The sequence below is a fragment of the Dysidea avara genome, chromosome 7, assembly GCF_963678975.1.
Source record: "Dysidea avara chromosome 7, odDysAvar1.4, whole genome shotgun sequence".
NCBI classification, from domain to species: Eukaryota; Metazoa; Porifera; class Demospongiae; order Dictyoceratida; family Dysideidae; genus Dysidea; species Dysidea avara.
Genome location: NC_089278.1, coordinates 10,368,201 through 10,387,902, shown reverse-complemented (window position 1 = coordinate 10,387,902; position 19,702 = coordinate 10,368,201). Strand labels below are relative to the sequence as shown.

The following is a 19,702-nucleotide window of genomic DNA, read 5'->3' as shown; positions in this document are numbered from 1 at the left end:
TTTCAAGTATGTAATCACGCGTGATCACGTGAGCACATACCGCGCGAAGAGAGTGACCTTTGTGAGAGATGGGTATGTTGTTGCTGACTGGTGTGGCAGGAGCCACGTTAGCCATGTCACTGTCAATGTGGGGAGTATTGAAGGATGATGTTTTGGTCAATCGTTTGCCAGTGGTCACTCCCGGATGGTCACTGTTAATTACTTGGGCAGTGATGGGATTTGTGTTTGGGTCCGCGATTTGGTACTTTCTTTCGTTCCTACGAATCAGGGTTATACGCCTTCTGTTGTCCTATGATCACTGGTTTATCGGTAGGGCCAACTTTCTTGATTACGTAGGTGACCTTTGATCTCATAAGAGACACTAGCATTAACAAGTCTCCTACAATTTATTACAGTTATGGGCCGTGTGTCTGAAAATGTTGATGAACAGCAAGAACCTTGGAATTCGCGGTTACCAAGACATGCTACCAACCCTGCCAGTCCCACCTCTAAAGGCAACTTGCAGAAGGTAAACACAAGTGATCAAACGATTTCATAAAATCAAACTACATGCATGCAGGTTCCTGGTGACTGTAAAGCCACTCTTGAGTGATGAAGAGTACAAAGAAGCTGAGGAGGTATTTGATGGAGCTTATGAGATGAGGCCATATTACATGTGACTTATGTTAGGCAGTGGAAGAGTTTTTAAATGGAAAGGGACCTTATATCCATCGTATGCTATACCTTCAGTAAGCATACATGACAGCTGGCACACATACTTACCTTGCATATACCTATGTGCTAGGGCTTGGAGATCACGTAACTGGTGTTCAGATCTCTGGATAGAATATGTTTACCTTCGTGGGAGGAGCTCTTTATTGAGTAAGTTTTTACACACGTCTGTGGCTCACAATGTATCACTGTGTATAACAGTAAATTCTAACTATTTTGCTTTGGATTCTATGGAAGCTGAATCTCCACATCAAATTGATAGAGCCGCAATGAGAACATATTTTTCTTTAAAGTGAGAATTTCGTATTATCTTTCATGTGTCTGTAAATATACTAATATGTACATGTAGATTTTGGAAGGAAGAGAAAGCAGGCAAAGTATGTTGGTGTGGCAGTAAAACTCTACCAGTCTTATATGCATTATTTATAGTTACCCAATGCACTTGGAAAGAACTTAGTCCCTTTTTGTGGACATTATTTTGAGTGAGCTGTGTTGAGTGCATATCCTTGCCTTAATATGTTAATAACATTTCAGATACACTACTGGGTGTGCACGTATTCCACATAAGAGCTGTGATGAGCTGAAACTACATCCTCACAGTAGACATGTTGTAATCATCAGGTATGTTATATATTTTTTGTGTTGAACAATAATATGGTCCTGTTTCCCTCAGTAAAGGACAGTACTTTAAGGTCAATGTATTTGATACTAAGGGAAATCTAATGCCACCCACTCAGATGAAGAGAGTCTTTAAAAAGCTAATCGATAGTGTAGGAGGTGTGTTAAGCCGTGTGCTTTTATTGCGTGTATGAACATTATTCATCAGATGAGGAAGATAATAACTTTATTTCTGCACTGACTGCACAAGATAGAGATGTGTGGGCACAGGTCAGTAGTACTAAACTCTTGCCTATTGTGATAATGAATTTTACTTGTAGCAAAGGGAAGTTTTAGCTCAAAATCCCACCAATCTGATTACATTAGAAGCAATAGATTCTTGCTTGCTAGTTCTTATGTTTGATGGTAGCAAACCAGAAGTTAGTTTATAAAACTGTAAACTCAAATGGGCTGTTATTATTGTTAATGTGCAGACTCTAACGGAAAGAGCTAATGATTGTTTTATTGGAAATGGAAGTAACAGGTTTGTTAATGGTGTGCAGTGATGGTAATACTGCATGGGTTAAATGATAAACAGGTGGCTGGATAAAGGAGTAAGCTATGCTTTCAATGCTAATGGCAGAACCAGTGCCAATGTTGAGCACAGTGCACTAGATGCTACGGTAAGTGTAGTTTATTTAATTGGCATATATCTAATGGCATTTCTTTAGGTGACCGCCCAGATTTGGGAGTATATAGGTCACCACGAAGAGTACGATGAAGAAGGGCACATTATTGAAAAAGAATGGAGTGAAATTGATGTTGAACCACCTAACAAGTAAGAGTGTGCATTCTTTACACAATATATAATTGTAACTCTACATACACACAGACTGTACTGGTGTTTTGACAATCATGAACACTTCATCTCAGCTGCTCGTAAAAATTTTGAAGCTATGGTATTTGCTATATTGCTAGTATCTATACTACTGCATACATTGTGTTCATTTCTAGGTAACTGATTCTGATTTGGCTTGTAGTGTCATGGATTATGGAAAACAGATACCTAAGTTGGCTAAACTTAGTCCTGATGGATGGTTTCAGGTATATGTTGTACCTATACTGTAATCTTCTAGTTTGTTTAATATACATAGATGGCCATTCAACTTGCCTATTATCGTGTTCACAAGAAGCATGTCCAAACTTATGAATCAGCCACAACTAGGTAGTCATCTATAGAGCATTACATTCTCTGTGTTTATCAGCTAGTTTATTTTAGGATGTTTTATAAAGGACGTACAGAGACTATTCGTCCTGTATCAGAATTCTCTTGTCAGTTTACAAGGTTGTTTGATGATCCTTCTGCTAAACCTGAAGACAAGAAAAATGCATTGAAAAAGGCCATTGGGTAAGAGAAGAGTACATTATTGCAGACGATATCATTAAAAATGCTTTATTTGTAGCTATCAAGAACAATATAAATTTGAAGCTATGAGAGGACTAGGAATTGACAGACATCTGTTTGGTCTTTATCTCATTGCCAAGGGATTAAATATTAAACCATTTCCAAAACTATTTGAACACAAGGTACCTAATTCAATATTGTATTTGTTCCTTGTTCTATTAACTATTTTTGTAGTCCTTTAGTCTTCCCTTTGAGTTGTCCACGTCTCAAACACCAACCAAGCTAACTAAATATTTCAAAGAAGATAGAACTGCACAGCTGGGAGGTTTTGGTGCAGTAACTGAAACTGGTTATGGCATATCATACATTGTGAATGGTGAAGACAATGGTGAGACTGTTAAGTACATGAAGTCTGTATTACTTGAGTTTCTTCTCTCAATTAGTGACTTTTTCTATGCATTCCAAAAAGAGTTGCCCATCAACTGACTCAAAACACATGATGGAACAAGTAAGGAAAGCTCTAAACGACATGAGGGAGCTGTACAATCTTTAACGATCATTACCGTAGTTTACAACACAGGCAGACTGTTCATCACACCATACATGTACACGTGATATAATAATATATATCGATTGTGGTTTTGTGTATATTTCTTTAAAAAATTGTTGGTTGTCTTGTCATGGCGCATTACAAAGGGGCAGCATCAGAGGGTAACAGGGCAGCTACTCTGCTAAAGAAGCGGGAACAAGCGAAAGAAGAGTTTGAATTTATGAAAAAGCGAATTTCGGAGGTATGTCTAAATAATGCACACCACGACTTTACTGCCACCTTGATTATCAAAAAGGGACACGCTGCAAGATTTGAAAACATCACAAGCAAATTTTCCTCTACCTATGATGCGGTTGAAGAGCAGCTTAAAAGCAGTACAATTGGTAGGACCATGATGTGTATGCATGCATTAATGATTTTACTGTGACTGCTTAAGGCCTTGTTACACTGAATGAAATGAAGGCCAAGCAGGAGGACTTGGTCAGAGAAAGAGAGAAGCAACTAGCTGCTAATCAGATCGAAGCAGAAAAGTTAGAATACAACAATACTGTACTTTTAGTTTCCAGGTGGTATTGTTTTCTTTTGTACTCAAGTTGAAAATTTCCACACTAAAAAGCAAAAGTAATAAAAGCTTTGCAGTACAACACGAATAGAATACAAAAGAAAATATACCATCTACAAGAAGACCGGCCTTCCCCTAATGTTGTTTCTTCGTAGGAGAGCTGAAAGAAAGTCTCGGTTGAAAAGAAAGAAAGATAAGCTAGAGGCAAGAGTGCTATCATTTGGTGACGAAGAAGATGAACATGAAGAAGAGGAGGTCATCATTCAAATAAAGAAGAAGAAAGTTGGTAAAAACCCCACTGTGGATACATCGTTCCTTCCAGACCGGGACCGAGAGGTCTGTGATAGTTTAGTTATTAGTAGCCCTCTTGTTTATTTGGAATTGGCCTACCTAATTATCAGTAAAAGTCAAATTCATGATTTTTTATATTGGTTAATATCTTAAAAAGATTCTATACTAGAATTTCTGGTTAATATTTTTATGTTGACAATTTCATTGTATTGATACATCAGAGAGCCAACTGTTAGTATATTACATACCTGAATACAGATGGCAAGGAACTATTGGTAATCTTATTTGAGTGCCCCATAGTAAATGATAGTCATACACTAGCAGTACACGTTGTACCTAGAAATGGGATTAAGAAGTGAATTATCCAATCTATTCTCCTTATGAGGTGTAATTCTGTTAATTGTGATCTTATGCACACAATATGGTATAGGTCAAATTTTGCAAGTGATGACACTTCGTGAAAATATAATCGTGAATAGGTTACATGTATCACTTGATTGTTATGGGTTATGGCAGCTCATCCATATGTCTTTTCTGGATTTTTGTGAATAAAAGTGCAAAATTTCCCCTTACACATTTTACAAACATTTCTCTCTCTGTTACATGAATATTATTGTTTTATGGTATTGGGGCATAATTTTGTATTTTTTGAGATCCCTGCAGGAGAAGGAAAGACATGAGAGAGAAAAGCTGGCTAATGAGTGGAAAGCACAACAGGAAAAGATCAAGAGTTAGTGATTCATTAATTGTGTCACCTACTGAACATTTATTACCTCCCAGATGAAGACATTGCTATCACTTACAGTTACTGGGATGGGTCTGGCCATCGTAGGATGACCACTGTAAGGACCTTCCTATAATCATGTGCCTGTGAATTATGTGACTAATGCTTTAGATGAAGAAGGGTGATACAATTTATAAATTCCTTCAAAAGTGCCTGGAAACTTTAAGAAAGGATTTTAATGAACTAAGGTTTAAAAAAGTTTGTCTGTTTGTACTTTCTAACATTTCATGAATTAGAGTGGCCAGTGTTGACAACCTCATGTACATTAAAGAAGACTTGATAATTCCTCAGGTATGAGCTAAAGAAGTGCACATTCTGGGGTTACCAGTTGTGTTATATACAGCATCATTCGTTTTATGACTTCATTGTGACTAAAGCTCGTGGCAAGAGTGGACCATTGTTCAGTTTTGATGTCCATGATGATGTGAGACTAATGAATGATGCTCACATTGAAAAGGATGAAGTACGTGTATTTGTATTGTATTAGTAGGGGCTTCCATTGGACATGTTATGATGTGCACAGTAGGTAAAAATCTGTATTGACAGTGCTTTTTTCTATGTTCATAGTCTCATGCTGGCAAAGTTGTCCTTCGCAGTTGGTATGAGCGTAACAAGCACATATTTCCAGCTAGCAGATGGGAGCCTTATGACCCAGAGAAGTCATATGATAAATACACAGTCAGTTTTGGATGTTGTAAAGCCATTTATCATTAGTCTCTTGTTATTATCCAGGTGTCTGATAAATCAGATGAATAATACTTTGTACATTGTATCAAATAGTATTGTATTTTGTTCTTATGTAACTGAACAGTGTATCCATGTTTGGTGTGTTGTTGGATGGCTTTTCATTCATTTCAAGCATCTCCTCAAATACCTGTACCATGTTTTGTTAACACATACTAGCTAGCAGCATCACTAACCTCCTTGTCTGTGAGCTCCAAATATGGTGCCAACTCTTCTTCACGTTTGGAAAGAAAATTGGTTGGTTCTAGTAATTCAGTGATTGATTTTGTCACTTTAGGACAATAGTGAGACTTGAGGGTCTGAATTATAGATCATACAAATCAAACGTGTACTATCTCAATGTACTTGTAGCTCCCAGAGACAACTGTCCAGTGCATGGCACATCTTGGGATCATCACAGTCAGCATCAAAAGGGTCAGTGTCCACTTCTGGAATTCTTTCTGCAAATAACTCTGAATTAAGACACAAGTTATATTGCTGTACCTAATGGTGGATGAGCCCTGTGGATAAGAACCTTACAGTTAGGATGTCTTTTGAGCAGGTTAACCACGGTGACCATACCAATCAATATCCCTATTAGTACAGTCATTCAGTTGCCCTATCAGAATTACTGTTACCTCTTGGTGGTGCTGTTAGCAGCAAACGAGCTATCTTCTTACAGAATGCAGCAATCAAGTACAGAGGCAGGTGACTGTTGGAAATGAAGTATAATGTAATTTACCAATAACAGTTACAAACGTTGAGGTTAAGAAAATGTCCAAGAGATAGAAAAAACGTGGCAGGTACTTGACATGAAAGACCGGTGGTTTCAACAAGGTGTACAGTTTTGTGTAGAAATCTGGATAATCCCTGTTCAGAGAAAACTTCATAGCAGACTAGCTCAACTAGTACTCACAAATTATGTTCATTTATTAAAATAAATAGACCATTTAGAGCCAGTATACTGTGAATTCCTCCTGCAAATATTTACACAATCCAACTAAAATACATAAATAATTCCTGACCTAAATTGTAAGAGTCTGTAAGAAAATCTATAAGCATCCTGGGGTCAGTGAGGTGTGGCATCACTTTAGTATCCAGTGAAATGAGAACTTGTTTGTACACAGCTTCAGTTATCTAACACAACATAATGTTGTAACTACATACGTTCAATATGTTATGAGCACTAATTACCGATAGTCTGAGAAAAGCCAGCCAAGCATCGCTAAATTTATGTTGATGAACCTAACAATTGTGTGAATAACATGATATATATATATATATATATATATGCATAAGTTGGCGTACTTCTAATCTAGTGATATCTTTTTTGGGTGGAATTTTGGACACAATTGTTTCACTGCCTGCAGTATCACTAGCTAAAACACTATCAGCGCTTATTGTAGTAATACCTTGCATTGTTGGATCTCCACAGAAAAATTTGCAAATTTCTTCTTGTTCTGTGGGCATTTTTACCTGCTGAAGCAACTCAAAATTCCTCATAACAAACTCCTCATAATCCTGTGTGACATTTGTAAATGTTGCATACTACAAAACTGTCAAAAAAAACCAACCTGATCACGTGCACTCCTAGCGGCCATCATTTTGCTAAACAAAATAATAAAGTAAAAATCATTTTTATGTGTTTACCTCGTGTGTTTCAGTGTATACAATCGAATATCATCATACTTCATAAAACGTTTAAATTTGCTGGTTAAATGATTGCTGTTAGACTCAAGCAAACAGGTGACCACTTGACTAAACAAGTTGACAGGAACTATGAACTTATCATGTGTGTCCTGATGAGCAGTAGCTTCAGTCTTCACCAACTCCATAAGGTTATACAGTGACCTCAACTAGTATAAAATACATGATATGTAATAGCTGCTGTTGTGACCCTTAAAAAAATATATTGCACAAGTTGACCATCAAATGCTCCAGGCTCTAGCTCATACATAATTACTAAGCTTGAAAAAAAAATTGTTTATAAGCTATCACTGGCAGTTACAACATTCTAAAATCGACAGTTTGGTTGTGATGTGCTATAGGTGCTATGCAAGTAGTCTCACGTGGCCAGACCACTTTTTCTCCACACGGCGCTTATCGATTGGAAATTATAGGCGCCTGATCTGAAAAAGCTGCTTTTTTGGAGCAGGTACTTATCATTTCCAATCAATAAGCGCTGTGCGGAGGAAAAGCGGGCTAGCCACGTGAAACTACTAGCAAGCATCATCAGTGTACAGTGTACCTGGATGTCTTGGTTGTGGTGAGTCTTCATTAAATGAAGGAGCTCCTGGATTAACTGCAAATAGTTCTTATGCATCCAGCCGTGGAATACTTGCTCAGCCCCAATACCTATGATATACAAACATACATTCTGACTGACTATTGCAGTTTAAGGCTTACATTGTGCAGGTGGTACTGGCACAACGCTATCATAATAGTTTTGTACATAATGCACAAACACTTCACACAGAGCGTTCACTGAGGCTTCCACAACTTCATCTTCTGGTGACTGCAAGGCCACTGTATGACACATATTGAACATGTAAACTGGCTTACCGAAAGATATGGGAACAAATCGACTAGGCAGTTTGCATTCTTTTCACTATCAATAGCTCGTAGCTTTAATTCTTCAATCTTATCCGAAACGTCATCACTGGACATGACGACGCCAAAAGTTGAAGGGCTCTTTTATTAGGGTATAAACTTACAACTTATAATTGTGGGTTTGAAGTGATCGATATGGCCAACTGTAGACCTACCTATACAGTATGTGCTACGGTTGTGACTGGACTAGAGCCTGGAGCACTTGAAGAATGTAGGGAGATGTTTGGACCTAACACACGTGGCAAAAAAGCTAGAGGGAAAATCTTCTTTGAACTTGACTCATTGGAGAATGTCCAGCAGGTGTAGTGATCGATTTAGTTGGGGGATGGCTGTGTATGTGAAACCTTTGTAACAGCTGTCAAGGTTATGTTCAGTTGACAAGTATAGTGTTGTGGTAGCTGATTTAAAGCAATTACTAATGGATGTTAGTAGCAAGGTCAGTATTTACCGTAACTGGTGAAAACTGTAATTATGATGTTTCAAAGGATGTAGTTCTTGAAATGTTTGAGTCTTTGCCACGTAAGCTTATATGGACATCAGCATTAGATGCATGGGAGGCATACTATGGAAAAACTTGGACTTCATCTAAGACACACAATTACTCACTACCAAACAACAATGGTGAACAACTTGTACCAGACGATCTTCATACACACACACTTAGTGAAATACAAGCAGTTGCAGTACCCTCAATACCTCATTTCAAACAAGCTGAAGTAAAGAAACTATCAGACCTGTGTGCTTCAGTATTGGAACATGACAGGACAACATCTGAAGATGACAGAACCACATTTAGGGTGACCTGTACTAGGTCAGGTACTAATCATTGTGTCAGTTCAATGGATGTAGCTAAACATTTTGGGTCAGGAATCGTTGTAATGTTTGGTTGGAAGGTGAAACTAGTGGACCCTGACATTGAGGTGTTGGTATCGATTGTTGATAATGACTGTGTAATTTCTGTTGCTCTTACACAAGACAGCAGACATATCCGAAACATTACCCACTTTGGCCCCACAACTCTTCGATCAACAATCGCTTATGGATTGGTGAGGTAAGTATTTATTGTGTCTTAAATATCACTTGTTGCTGTGCATCCCTGTTTCTCTAGATTAGCTAAACCTGAACCAGGGGAAGTAGTGATAGATCCTATGTGTGGCGGTGGGTCCATTAGTATAGAGGCAAGTGGTTTCTTACTGAATTGGTGGTGAAGTTACTGTTTGAATGCAGGCTGCAATTGGCTGGCCACTGTGTTGCCATCTTGCAGGAGACATGCATGAACTGGCCACACCACGAACCTTGGCAAATGTTGAGGATGTGAACAAGCAGAGAGCAACAGAATGTGGAAGGTGATGGCTTGTATATTATTACACAGTGTGTTACTAAAAGTTGTATCTTATAGCCCTTCAATCAGTGTTGGTGTAATCCAGTGGGATGTGACTCAGTTACCATTAAAGGCACATAGCATTGATGTTGTGATTACTGACCTAGTTAGTCATCATTTGTCTCTGTCTGTCATCATTTGTTTCTCTTGTCTGTGCATCCATAGCCTTTCGGAAAGAAGTAAGCTCTTTACTGAAACATAGTTTGTGAATGTGTAAGGTTTGTATGGAATTTTAGGGTTGGAAAGAAGGTTGATAACTGGAAACTATACCCCAATGCCTTGCTAGAATTGGGTAGAATTTGCAGGCCAAGTACTGGCAGAGCAGTTTTGTTGACACATGACACTAAGGCTATGACACAGGTGAGTCAGATCATTAGAAATAATGATGTTACAGTGATCCTAATTTTGCAGGCATTAAAAGCAAATTTTCATCTGTGGAGGAAGAAATGGATTTCTTGGGTTAATGTTGGTGGTCTAAAGACAGCTGTTTATGAACTAGTTAGGACAAAAGCCATCGAATAGGTTGTGAACAAATTCATAATTTCATCTCGAATTTCATTGAATATTGGTATATATCGTCTAGGCTGTTAACACGTGTTAACATGTGATGGGCGGTTGTGTTATCATAATTTCCGGAGGTGGAGACGACTGTATCGAAAATGTTAGAGTGGCGATAGTAAAAACTTTCGAAATCCGCAACTGAAAATGGAAAATGTAAACGTAGAAGCGATATTTGATTTTAATCCTACTGACAGTATTGAACTTACTTTCAAGGTGTGTGAGTTAGTACGTGAAGCTTGGCGCACCTGAAAGCCGCGAAATCTGTGTTGTGTGAATTCTTGTGGACTCGTATTAGACTGCTAATATAGTTTCGTCATTTGTTTTAGAAAGGAGACCAGTTGACGATAAGGCGGAATGCTGGTAATGGATGGTTAGAGGGAGAAAAGGATGGAAAAGTTGGCTTATTGCCCAGTTCGTATGTCAGAGTGGTAAGGTGTAAACATAGATTTATATACCCCAGGTATTAGCTGGGGTTTATAAATCTATGGCTAAATATGTAATGCATGAGGTACACACCAAATACAGTACTTTTTGGTGTGTACAAGATGAGTGATTATATTGTGAACTCCCTGCATTGCTGACACTTGACCATGCAAGCTTGGGACCACGTGTACTAAAATGTTGGTTTCCGGGTTCTTAAACTAGACCATGGACAAATGCCCTATTTTTCAAGGTGGCCATATTTCAGGGTGTCTTGAGGGGCTGCACTATACATGGTGGTTTTTGAAAATTGGCCTTAAAATTATTTTTGTTATTGTGGTCATTCCAAGTACACCTACAATTTGGCTCAAAATACTATAGTGTAAATTAGTATGATTTGTAGATACACCAACTGATGATGTAGTGTGCTAATCTCTTCATCACATAATTTGTGGAACTAGGTGAAGCGATCATAGCCATGAATCAAGAGTTTAAACCCTATAGAGGCAATCATATAGTCTGCAAATCACTACCATGCCGATTGTGTTTTGTTCTGTCCTAAGACATTGCTTAGTGTGAGGCTCCCTAAGCATGTGGACATGTGTATGCAACCCTGTAGTTATTACCGAACTTTGTGAATTTACATAATGAGATCATGGCTGGAAAAGTGTTTAGGTAGGGATTGGACTACCTTGCCAGTTAAAAGAAATCTATTATGAATGACACATTATAGTTAACTACTCGACATAGCCCAAAATGGCGGTAGACCTTCAGCATATCCCATCACAATGTACCTCCTTTTGTAATTGTGTATGCTCTATAATTACAGTATGTAAAGTAGTTACTGTGTAGAACTTCAACATGTGGAATAAAATGTAACAATCTGCATTTAAATTCCTTTTGTTTTTCTGTGTGTTCATTGTATGCTATTGACAGTGTATCCCTATTACTCTAGGTGGAGTCACCTCCTCCTGGTGCTAACAATGCTCCCGTCTCTGCTAAGAAGCCACTGATTGACAACATGTTGGCTCCAGAGCAGAAATCTAGTTTCATTCCTGAAAAGGCAGCAGATTTATTTGTTGATGGTCGAAGAGGAACCATTGTGGTGAGTATGTTGTAGTATACTGTATGGTTGTATGAGTTTGGTGGTTGAGTCTTTACATTGCTAACAAATAGGGAGAGTGAAGTAGTCTCTATTATTGAAAGTCTAACTGATACTGAGAAGAATATAAATTGGTCAATTTTAGGGCATCTGTTGGGTGGTATGTACTCTTTTTGTAAAGTCTAGCAGCATTTGTGAACACTTGATCACATGCCAGTATTTTAAATTTGATTTCTTAAATGTTTTTTTCTGTTGGGATTTATTAGCATCAGTATTTTTATGAGTAGTTCATAGCCACTAGCAGATGTATAGTGTTATTGTGATCTTGTGTATAGCATTGTGACATTTGTCACTTATTGAGCTAGGTGTATTGTAATTCCCCTGCTGTGTGTGTTCTTGCATTGAGAAGTGTCAGATTGATGTTTTGCTAAATGTTTATCCAAATTAATATACAAGACTTGCGTAAATTGCTTGTGAACAGAAAACTTGAGCAGAACTTGCAATGTCATACACAACATTGCTTTATGTAAGCTAAAAGACCTGCTCTTTTAACTGGTAGTTGATACCACTTGTCACTAATAGTCCTGTAAACAAGCTATTGTTTACAATCCCATATAATTAACAAGACAACAACTAGTAGCAACCATCCCATTGGCCAGAGTTTGAAACTGCACATTTTATGTTAAGTGCTGTCACCTGTAAAACACTTGTTAAACTGAATAGTGGGTGTAAAAGCTTGCCTCTTGCTTGTTTACATTGACTGAGAAACAACTAAATGTTCAGAGGTTCAACTGTTGGTTAAACCCCATAAAACTTTAGGGGAGTGCATGTTACACTTACACAATACAGTCATACATGGTGACATTAGGTGGGGTAACTTAAATCCTTTCACCTAAAACTACTCATTGACCGAAAGTCTATTCGTTGGGCTACTTGTAGAATGAATCATACGGTACGATACTACTGTATAGTAGGGAAAATGAAGGTGTGGGCATGGCCCGTGATAAAATATTACCCAAAAACCTCCCTCGATTTTTCCTCACAATGACATGACAGCATTGGTTGAGTAAAATCAAGCCCAAAAGTGCTTTCAGATTGACCAGAAATTAAACGTTTTTGTTAAGTTGCTACAGAATTTAATTTTTTTTTTACTTGACAGAATTTTCTACTGCCTGCCTGATGTATTCAGTCAAGCATAGCAGAAAACTGGGTAGAGCTACAGCCCTACTTCTTTCACGAAATTCACTTAAGAAGAAACCTTTGACACATTGACACATTGGTAAGCATACAATACGTGCGCTATTGCGTTACCTTTTATCCTTCTGTACCAGTGAAGGTTCTTCATTGATAGTAGGGGCTTCCATCTATGGGCATGGCAACATTATGCAATGTAGTGTTGCATATTGTGTACACCGTGGACACATGTTGTAGACGTTGCAGTGCTGACTGCCGAGTGGGCTGTCCAATATCATCAGAGACAAGTATTTTGTTTTTAGCAAAGTTTACTTAGCTGGCTACTTGTGTTTCTGAACGTTTGCTGTGACCGTGCCAAGGCACTGTTCACTACACTGATGCAGGCGCGCCGGGATTCAGACTTCTAAAAGGGGAAGCTCCACTCTTAATGGTAGACTCCCCAGCAATGTTTCACTGTTAAATCTTACCATTTACACCTTTAGAAATGCAACTGAAGCCTTTAACAGTTGCTTTAGAGGATAAAGACGATAATTATTTTTAGAGGCATTTATCACGGAAAGATAGCAGTTTCAAGTGATATTTAAGCTATAAACAAAGGTAGAAGTAAGTGTTTTGTCATATAAAATCTTGTAATAAGTGTTTCTTTGACTGATGAACTTATTAGAGGAAAAATTTGTCAGCAGTTAGACTCAGTTAGGCATCTGCCAGATCTGCACCTGCACTAGCTACTTCTTTTGTTCACTTCATCATTATCCAGACTTTCCTTCATGGCTTTTTTTTGTGTCTCTTCACATGATGTGTCAAGCAAACCACATGTAGCTATAGCTAAGTGCTACTATTACCATGTAAACAAAGTTAGTAAAATAAATAACTTGATGAACTTCTAAGTGAATACACTTTAGCAATAATCAGAGGTGGCGGAGACACCTTTATTTACAGGGGGCTGGGGTCTAGGTTGGTGATACCATGGTCTAGTTGTAAGTCAAAGACCAAGAAAAAAGGTCACTACCTGCTTGCAATAGTTGCCCTCCACCAACTAGACTATATCTCCTTATTTATAACTACATACATAGCTTGCTACACTGAGAATACTGTAACTGCTCTATTAGAGTATCTCGAATTATTGAAGGCTCTTCATCACAGCTACAGATAATTTTAGGGGACTAAGCCCCCCCATAATTTTTTCACAGGGGCTGCAGCCCCCTTGCTCCCCCCCTTCTCTGCCGCCCCTGGCAATAATTATGTGGTGTGTTATACATTTAGCTATTCAGCAAAGATTTGCTGACTACTTGCATATACCTGTATAATATTACTATAGTGCTGTCATTAACTATAATTGTACCGGTTTTGTGAAAAGGGGTCTTTCCATGTTACACATCCAATTTACCAACTTTAATGATTCATAGCTTCAGAGAGATTGAGGAAACTAATGACATCAAATCTGGTCAATAGCTAGCACCAACATTGCTAAATAGATTTAAAAATTTTTAGTTCTATACTCAGCTCCTATATATGGATAAGTGTTAAAAGACCTGTTTTCAAATATCCAGTTAGATTAATTTGGCACTACTATACAGTGTGTTTAGTGGTCATGAACTTGCTGAAGATGTTCACAAACAAGTATAAGAAAAAATTAGGAATTAGGGTAGGGACAACGTAGTACCACGATAAAAAGTACCGAAACAAGCTGGATTGGAGTAGTATGTAATGTCTAATTGCTGTAAAACAATAGCAATTTAAAAATTTCAAATTTCGAAAGGAAGTAGGTCGGGGTTGATACACTTGCTACAAAAAGTAAGGAAACAAGCCCAAAATGTTACAGCTGAAATGAGAAATGATCCAGCAGTAAAAAGTAAGGAAACAAGATCAGACGACTACTTGCTAAAATGAGACACACTTTAATGCCTACTTTTGACTAGCATCTTGAAATGAAACCATCAAATTAGCCAAAAGTAGGGATTAAAGTGTGTCTCATTTTAGCAAGAGTCGTCTAATCTTGTTTCCTTACTTTTTACTGCTGGATCATTTCTCATTTCAGCTGTAACATTTTGAGCTTGTTTTCTTACATTTTGTAGCGTGTATATCAATCCCAAGATCAACCCCTACTTCCTTTTTAAATTTTTAAATAGCTAATTTGTTTACTTTTTTTTGTCTAGCTAGCTAGTTAGTTATATTATACTTTTTTTCCACATAGTATAAATATCACTTGAAGCAGCTATCTTTTACCATTGGTAATAGACATCCCTATGCTTTTACCTTCGTACACAATAAGCGCCTCTAAAATAATTATAGTCTTGTCTTTTAGAGCATAGCTATGTTTAAAGCTATCACAGCAACTATTTAAGGCTTCAGCTGCATTTCTAATGGCCTAAATGTTGATGATTTTACAGTAAAACATTGCTGGAGAGTCCACCATTATAAGAGTGGAACCCTCGCTTTTAGAAAGTCTGGATCCCGAAATGGATCCGCCCCTCAAAGAGATTTTTAGCTAGCTACCTCACAAAAAGCTAAACTGGTAATTAAGACTATATAAAACGACTACCCAGTGTTAAGAGACAACTCCTTGGGCACTACACCCGTTCACCTTCATCTTACGCACCGAGCGTTACACACACTTCATTAAAATCACGTGTTTGGGTTGTGGCGCGTGCCGAAACTATTAAGTGCCGAAACTATTTGGAGAAGAAAAAAGAAGCGGATGATTGATGAAAGCAAACAGCATGGTGCAGTGGACAGAACGTAATCGAAACAACAGATTCGTGAATCCGCTGTCATTGCCTTGACTGTCTGAAATTTCTGGAGCCGTACACCTAGCGCTACCGGGTCTTACAGCAGGCTGGCTTTCGAATTCTTTTAAAACTCACTGTACATCGAAACATTCGACTTTTCGCTTCGTTTACCCAAGGTACAGCATCATTATAACAGTACTAATGCATTCCAGGTGGTTTTTTCGGGTAAAACTTATTGCAAGGCCATTTTTTTAAGGTGCGAAAATCCACAAAACCATATTTCTTACCAACCCCTACTATACAGTACTATTGTACTGTATGATAATAAGCAAATATCCCTATTCGGGGTGGGGGGTAGGACATGATGTACAATTTTTGCGTAATTTAATTGAATACTCGGGGGGGGGGTTAGGACATGATGTCATAACGTGTACAATTTTTGCGTAATTTAATTGAATTCCAATGATAATTACGAGATGAAAAACTTAATGTATCAGCTAGTTGCATCATTGTAGATGCCAAAGTCGATTGCATTTGCTACTAACAACTATGAATACAGCGAACAAAAACACAGGTACCTGAAACTAAGATCAGAATTTATTCTAAGTGTAGGTTATCGCACAAATCAAGGTATCTTTGCTATTTTAGAGACCTGAGGAATAGCACAATAATCACCGAGGGCAAAGCCCGAGGTGATTATGTGCCTTTCCGAAGGTCTCTAAAATAGTGAAGATACCGTGGATTTGGGCAATAACTAATTTAGACTATGGCTCGTACGGCTCTGGTCACTGCCAATAATGGCGGCTTCCTGATCGAATTAGTGTTAAAACAACTCACTGGTAGGCTTCCTAGATGAATACAATCATCTCTATTATCCAGGATGTTTTCTTCACACTCTAGTGATGATTTCTGATGGCTGTTGTGACTGGAATCTAGCAAAACACTTGGCACACGTGACAAATAATATTGTCACGGGTATCTAACCAGTTTAGATACCTACCCCGGGTATCTATTGTATTTTAAATACCTCATTAACGACAAAACTTCAAAGCATAATATGCGTACCATAGTCTAAATAATGCTCTATTACAAAATTCACCGTGATATTGCTGGTGCTTAGAGGGGCTTAGTAGATAAAAAGATTTCTTCACTATTTGAATTACTATTTCTGACAATAAATACAACGCTAATCTTCATGGTTTACTAGAACTCAACCCTATGTCAAAATGTACAGGACGCTATTGTGATGTCATGTCTTATCTCCTCTGATCCCTACTGTGGGTTTCAATCTCCACAGCACAGTAAGGATATTTGCTTCTATTGTTTTACAGCAGTTGGACATTACATACCAGCTTGTTTCAGTACTTTTTATCGTGGTACTACGTTGTCCCTACTCTAGTTTAAAATTCCTAATACTTGTACTAACTACATACAGTTATGAAGTGATGATGACTCATATTTCTGTGATTCAAATTCTTGTTAGTTTCAATTGTGGGTTAAATCACATGACTTGGTTGTGAATCAAACTTATAGGAGCACCTATGGATCGTTAATTTTTATGAAGGTATGTAGATGGTTTGTGTGTTTCTTTACCAAAAAGTTGCTTTTGGCCTCACGGGATAAGACCCTACGTATCATTTTAATTCTTATTACAACGCAGGTAGAATGATGTTAAACTGTGTAGCCATGGGAAGTACGCTCCGAAAATTTAAGTTTAGATCCAGTTTTCTATATATGCACGTGCTGCTATTCCATGTTGTGGTCATTCCCATCAAAAGTACCAATAAATGTGTTAGTGCACACGTTTTTTAGGACATGTATTTTCACCTTGTAACTAAGCTTCCTGTATTACAATCAGTACATTGTTACATTTGTATTTATAGGCTGGCCCTCAGTGGAAGCCAGTAGAACAGCCAATGGTTATTATAGTGAGGGATCCTCAGATAGAAACACGTTATAATGGTATAAAGCAGTACACTGTTTATGTTGTTGAAACAGAGGTGAGGTCATTGGTCTAGGCCAGTGTGCATCTCTAATGGCTGTTAATATTGTAGGTACTTGGAACAGTTGTCAGTAGAAGATACAAGCACTTTTTGTGGTTGTATGATCGTCTTGCTGATCTCTTCCCCTGCCTGAGTTTACCTCCCATGCCAGTAAAACAATATTCAGGTGTGGATAAGTGTTGTGAATGTCAGTCTGAATGTTGTATGACCAACAAGCATACATTCGTTTTCTCTGTCGTGTTATGTGTATTTTTTTGTGGGATAGTAAACTGTGTCTTTCATTAAGGTTAAAATGTTTGTATTTCCTGCCCAAAAATATTAACCATAATTTTGGCATACTATGCTTGTCCTTCTGGGTATCACAGCCTTATGTCCTGCCCATTATGTATGTAGAACATCTACACTTTTAGTTGCACAATTTATAGTCTAATAATATGTGCTAATTTTGCCTTTGATATGATTTGTGTTCTATGATGGATTAACGTTCACAAACGTGTTTGCTTCTACTTGTCTTTGTGGTGAATGGTATTGTCATTCTGTGTTATTGTCAAAACTAGTCGAGGTAATTGCAAAAAAAAGGTGCAACAAAAAGGTTGATAAAAGAGAAAAAGGACAAAAATCACCTCCGACGGGACTCGAACCCGCAACCCCCGGCTTAGGAGGCCGATGCCATATCCATTAGGCTACGGAGGCAACCATAAATTAAGTAATACTTTTACCCGTATTTAAATTTATTTTCTTGTAGGGAATTTAGACCCTGAATTTGTGTACAATCGTCGACGCGGATTGGAAAGATTCTTGAATAGATGTGCTTGTCATCCAGTGTTTGCTCACTCCAAGGTCTTTCGAGACTTTCTAATGCTGAAGGATGAGAAAGTAACGAAACCAATCTGCTGAATTGTCACCTACAGTATCACTTCCACAGGACTGGAGGATTGGCAGTAAACATAAACCAAAGAAGTTGTTTTCACCGGCTATCTATTCAGCTGTGGAATATCCTCAGCACAATGTCCCTCACAGCGAGTGAGTTTACAATGTGATGTGTAGGCTACTACTGTTTCCTGTAGGTTGGTGTATGTTGATAAGTTTTCACAATTTATGCGACTACTGGAGTCCAACATACTCCCAGTACAGCAAGCTTGTCAAAAGCAAGGAGATGGATATGGATGTATGTGCCACTTTTGTAATGTTATTGTTAGCTAACCTGTTTATATACTTAGTTGTGATATATATCTATATCTTGATAAGTATTAGTCAGTTGTTTGACTGTGTTTTAGCTATTGCCCTCAATATGAATGAGCTGGGGTGCAACCTACAGAAATTGGCAAAGGGCACACAACTAGAAAATAGAAGTAAAGAATTGGATTATTGTAATTGTTCTTTGTAGTGTCCTCCTTTGTAGATTCTGGGACTTTGTCATCACAAAGAAAGGGAAGTGGCTCAGTTACAGGTATGAGTTCTGTTCAAAAGCAGATTCAGCGATCGGCTGCTGAGCTTGAAGAAAGCACTGAAGCACCAAGCTACAATTGGGGATGGAAGGACTCTAAAGAGTAATTTAAAGGCAAATTATTTTCATGCAGTTCATTATGCTGCATGTGTTCCATAGGTTTACTACCCTAATGTCTGATTTGCAAGAAGTTGGGACTGAGATTTGCAGAATTGCTGAGTTGTTTAACTTTCAACATGGCATCATGGATCAAACCCTGACTGACTTAATCACAGATTACAATGGCATCATCCTCACAATCCCTGTAAGTATGCCTCTCTTTAGAAAAGTGATTCTAGCATTGTTCAATAGGGATTGGTGAAGTTGCATCAAGAGTCCATGGAACTCTATGAGACCAGCAAAGAAAAGGACACAGTATGTCACACTGGTACACTTGGAGGGTTTGTGTTATGATTTTCATTGCAGAAAAAGAATGCAGAAACAATGAAACAAAATTGTGAAACTCTTCACAACATTGTGCTGGCAGAATTTGATTATTTACATCGTAACCTTATTGCTGATTTCAGATATATGATGGCACTTTATCTCAGAAAACAAGCAGATTTTCACCTACAGGTATATTATTATTTGTA

General features: G+C 38.0%; 5 protein-coding genes and 1 non-coding gene across 7 annotated transcripts in view; 4 read left to right on the top strand and 2 right to left on the bottom strand.

Annotated features, from left to right (window-relative positions):
• Positions 1–16: 16 nt before the first annotated feature.
• Positions 17–3,394, top strand: LOC136262240 (carnitine O-palmitoyltransferase 1, muscle isoform-like). Its single transcript, XM_066056448.1, has 22 exons — positions 17–332; positions 396–508; positions 560–617; positions 670–728; positions 785–861; positions 913–1,003; positions 1,061–1,088; positions 1,141–1,193; positions 1,246–1,332; positions 1,385–1,488; positions 1,538–1,599; positions 1,650–1,748; positions 1,803–1,852; positions 1,907–1,991; positions 2,040–2,146; positions 2,201–2,267; positions 2,323–2,412; positions 2,463–2,533; positions 2,588–2,716; positions 2,772–2,895; positions 2,948–3,101; positions 3,157–3,394. The coding sequence occupies exons 1-22, from the start codon at positions 69–71 to the stop codon at positions 3,264–3,266; spliced, it is 2,082 nt and encodes a 693-aa protein (XP_065912520.1). The 5' UTR covers positions 17–68; the 3' UTR covers positions 3,267–3,394.
• LOC136262244 (protein FAM50A-like) lies at positions 3,363–5,771 on the top strand. 2 transcript variants are annotated; one of them, XM_066056453.1, is made up of 11 exons: positions 3,363–3,504; positions 3,559–3,646; positions 3,700–3,793; positions 3,981–4,161; positions 4,780–4,846; positions 4,897–4,958; positions 5,012–5,088; positions 5,137–5,191; positions 5,244–5,363; positions 5,468–5,578; positions 5,633–5,771. In XM_066056453.1, exons 1-11 carry the CDS (start codon positions 3,394–3,396, stop codon positions 5,654–5,656), a joined length of 990 nt encoding a protein of 329 aa, XP_065912525.1. In that variant the 5' UTR covers positions 3,363–3,393; the 3' UTR covers positions 5,657–5,771. The 2 variants fall into 2 exon arrangements, with proteins under 2 accessions (XP_065912525.1, XP_065912524.1); XM_066056452.1 differs by having other exon boundaries at positions 3,392–3,646.
• On the bottom strand, positions 5,636–8,347 carry LOC136262241 (nucleolar complex protein 4 homolog). The gene is made up of 16 exons (XM_066056449.1): positions 8,186–8,347; positions 8,030–8,138; positions 7,872–7,978; positions 7,274–7,479; positions 7,198–7,231; positions 7,036–7,144; positions 6,932–6,987; positions 6,818–6,868; positions 6,649–6,760; positions 6,540–6,600; positions 6,383–6,493; positions 6,262–6,335; positions 6,128–6,217; positions 5,990–6,084; positions 5,821–5,943; positions 5,636–5,774 (listed from the first exon to the last, which is right to left on the bottom strand). Exons 1-16 carry the CDS (start codon positions 8,288–8,290, stop codon positions 5,673–5,675), a joined length of 1,545 nt encoding a protein of 514 aa, XP_065912521.1. The 5' UTR covers positions 8,291–8,347; the 3' UTR covers positions 5,636–5,672.
• On the top strand, positions 8,311–10,177 carry LOC136262243 (tRNA (guanine(6)-N2)-methyltransferase THUMP3-like). Its single transcript, XM_066056451.1, has 9 exons — positions 8,311–8,533; positions 8,589–8,669; positions 8,719–9,284; positions 9,342–9,411; positions 9,461–9,579; positions 9,633–9,720; positions 9,780–9,793; positions 9,851–9,974; positions 10,026–10,177. The coding sequence occupies exons 1-9, from the start codon at positions 8,369–8,371 to the stop codon at positions 10,134–10,136; spliced, it is 1,338 nt and encodes a 445-aa protein (XP_065912523.1). The 5' UTR covers positions 8,311–8,368; the 3' UTR covers positions 10,137–10,177.
• A 54-nt stretch (positions 10,178–10,231) lies between these two features.
• Positions 10,232–19,702, top strand: part of LOC136262239 (serine-rich adhesin for platelets-like) — an 11,053-nt gene continuing 1,582 nt past the window's right edge. The window contains exons 1-13 of the mRNA XM_066056446.1: positions 10,232–10,388; positions 10,502–10,603; positions 11,551–11,700; positions 17,504–17,620; positions 17,675–17,789; positions 18,369–18,499; positions 18,549–18,646; positions 18,691–18,791; positions 18,901–18,975; positions 19,026–19,173; positions 19,230–19,374; positions 19,422–19,484; positions 19,536–19,685. Of these exons, the coding sequence (XP_065912518.1) occupies positions 10,320–10,388; positions 10,502–10,603; positions 11,551–11,700; positions 17,504–17,620; positions 17,675–17,789; positions 18,369–18,499; positions 18,549–18,646; positions 18,691–18,791; positions 18,901–18,975; positions 19,026–19,173; positions 19,230–19,374; positions 19,422–19,484; positions 19,536–19,685 (1,464 nt within the window). The 5' untranslated portion in view covers positions 10,232–10,319. The remainder of the gene's footprint in view (positions 10,389–10,501; positions 10,604–11,550; positions 11,701–17,503; positions 17,621–17,674; positions 17,790–18,368; positions 18,500–18,548; positions 18,647–18,690; positions 18,792–18,900; positions 18,976–19,025; positions 19,174–19,229; positions 19,375–19,421; positions 19,485–19,535; positions 19,686–19,702) is intronic.
• Trnar-ccu (transfer RNA arginine (anticodon CCU)) lies at positions 18,244–18,316 on the bottom strand. The gene has a single exon. It is a non-coding gene; the product is annotated as a tRNA-Arg (tRNA).

Bases quoted from the DNA above. Each gene is read 5' to 3' on its own strand.
- LOC136262240 (XM_066056448.1), top strand. From the start codon at position 69: ATGGGTATGTTGTTGCTGACTGGTGTGGCAGGAGCCACGTTAGCCATG. The intron at 862-912 runs GTAAGTTTTTAC...TGTGTATAACAG, and splicing joins TGGGAGGAGCTCTTTATTGA to TAAATTCTAACTATTTTGCT. The intron at 1,600-1,649 runs GTCAGTAGTACT...TTTTACTTGTAG, and splicing joins ATAGAGATGTGTGGGCACAG to CAAAGGGAAGTTTTAGCTCA.
- LOC136262244 (XM_066056452.1), top strand. From the start codon at position 3,394: ATGGCGCATTACAAAGGGGCAGCATCAGAGGGTAACAGGGCAGCTACT. The intron at 3,647-3,699 runs GTAGGACCATGA...TGACTGCTTAAG, and splicing joins GCTTAAAAGCAGTACAATTG to GCCTTGTTACACTGAATGAA. The intron at 4,847-4,896 runs GTTAGTGATTCA...ATTACCTCCCAG, and splicing joins ACAACAGGAAAAGATCAAGA to ATGAAGACATTGCTATCACT.
- LOC136262241 (XM_066056449.1), bottom strand. From the start codon at position 8,290: ATGTCCAGTGATGACGTTTCGGATAAGATTGAAGAATTAAAGCTACGA. The intron at 6,494-6,539 runs GTGAGTACTAGT...TTCTCTGAACAG, and splicing joins TTAATAAATGAACATAATTT to GGATTATCCAGATTTCTACA. The intron at 6,336-6,382 runs GTTTGTAACTGT...CATTTCCAACAG, and splicing joins GACATTTTCTTAACCTCAAC to TCACCTGCCTCTGTACTTGA.
- LOC136262243 (XM_066056451.1), top strand. From the start codon at position 8,369: ATGGCCAACTGTAGACCTACCTATACAGTATGTGCTACGGTTGTGACT. The intron at 8,670-8,718 runs GTCAGTATTTAC...GATGTTTCAAAG, and splicing joins TAATGGATGTTAGTAGCAAG to GATGTAGTTCTTGAAATGTT. The intron at 9,975-10,025 runs GTGAGTCAGATC...CTAATTTTGCAG, and splicing joins ACACTAAGGCTATGACACAG to GCATTAAAAGCAAATTTTCA.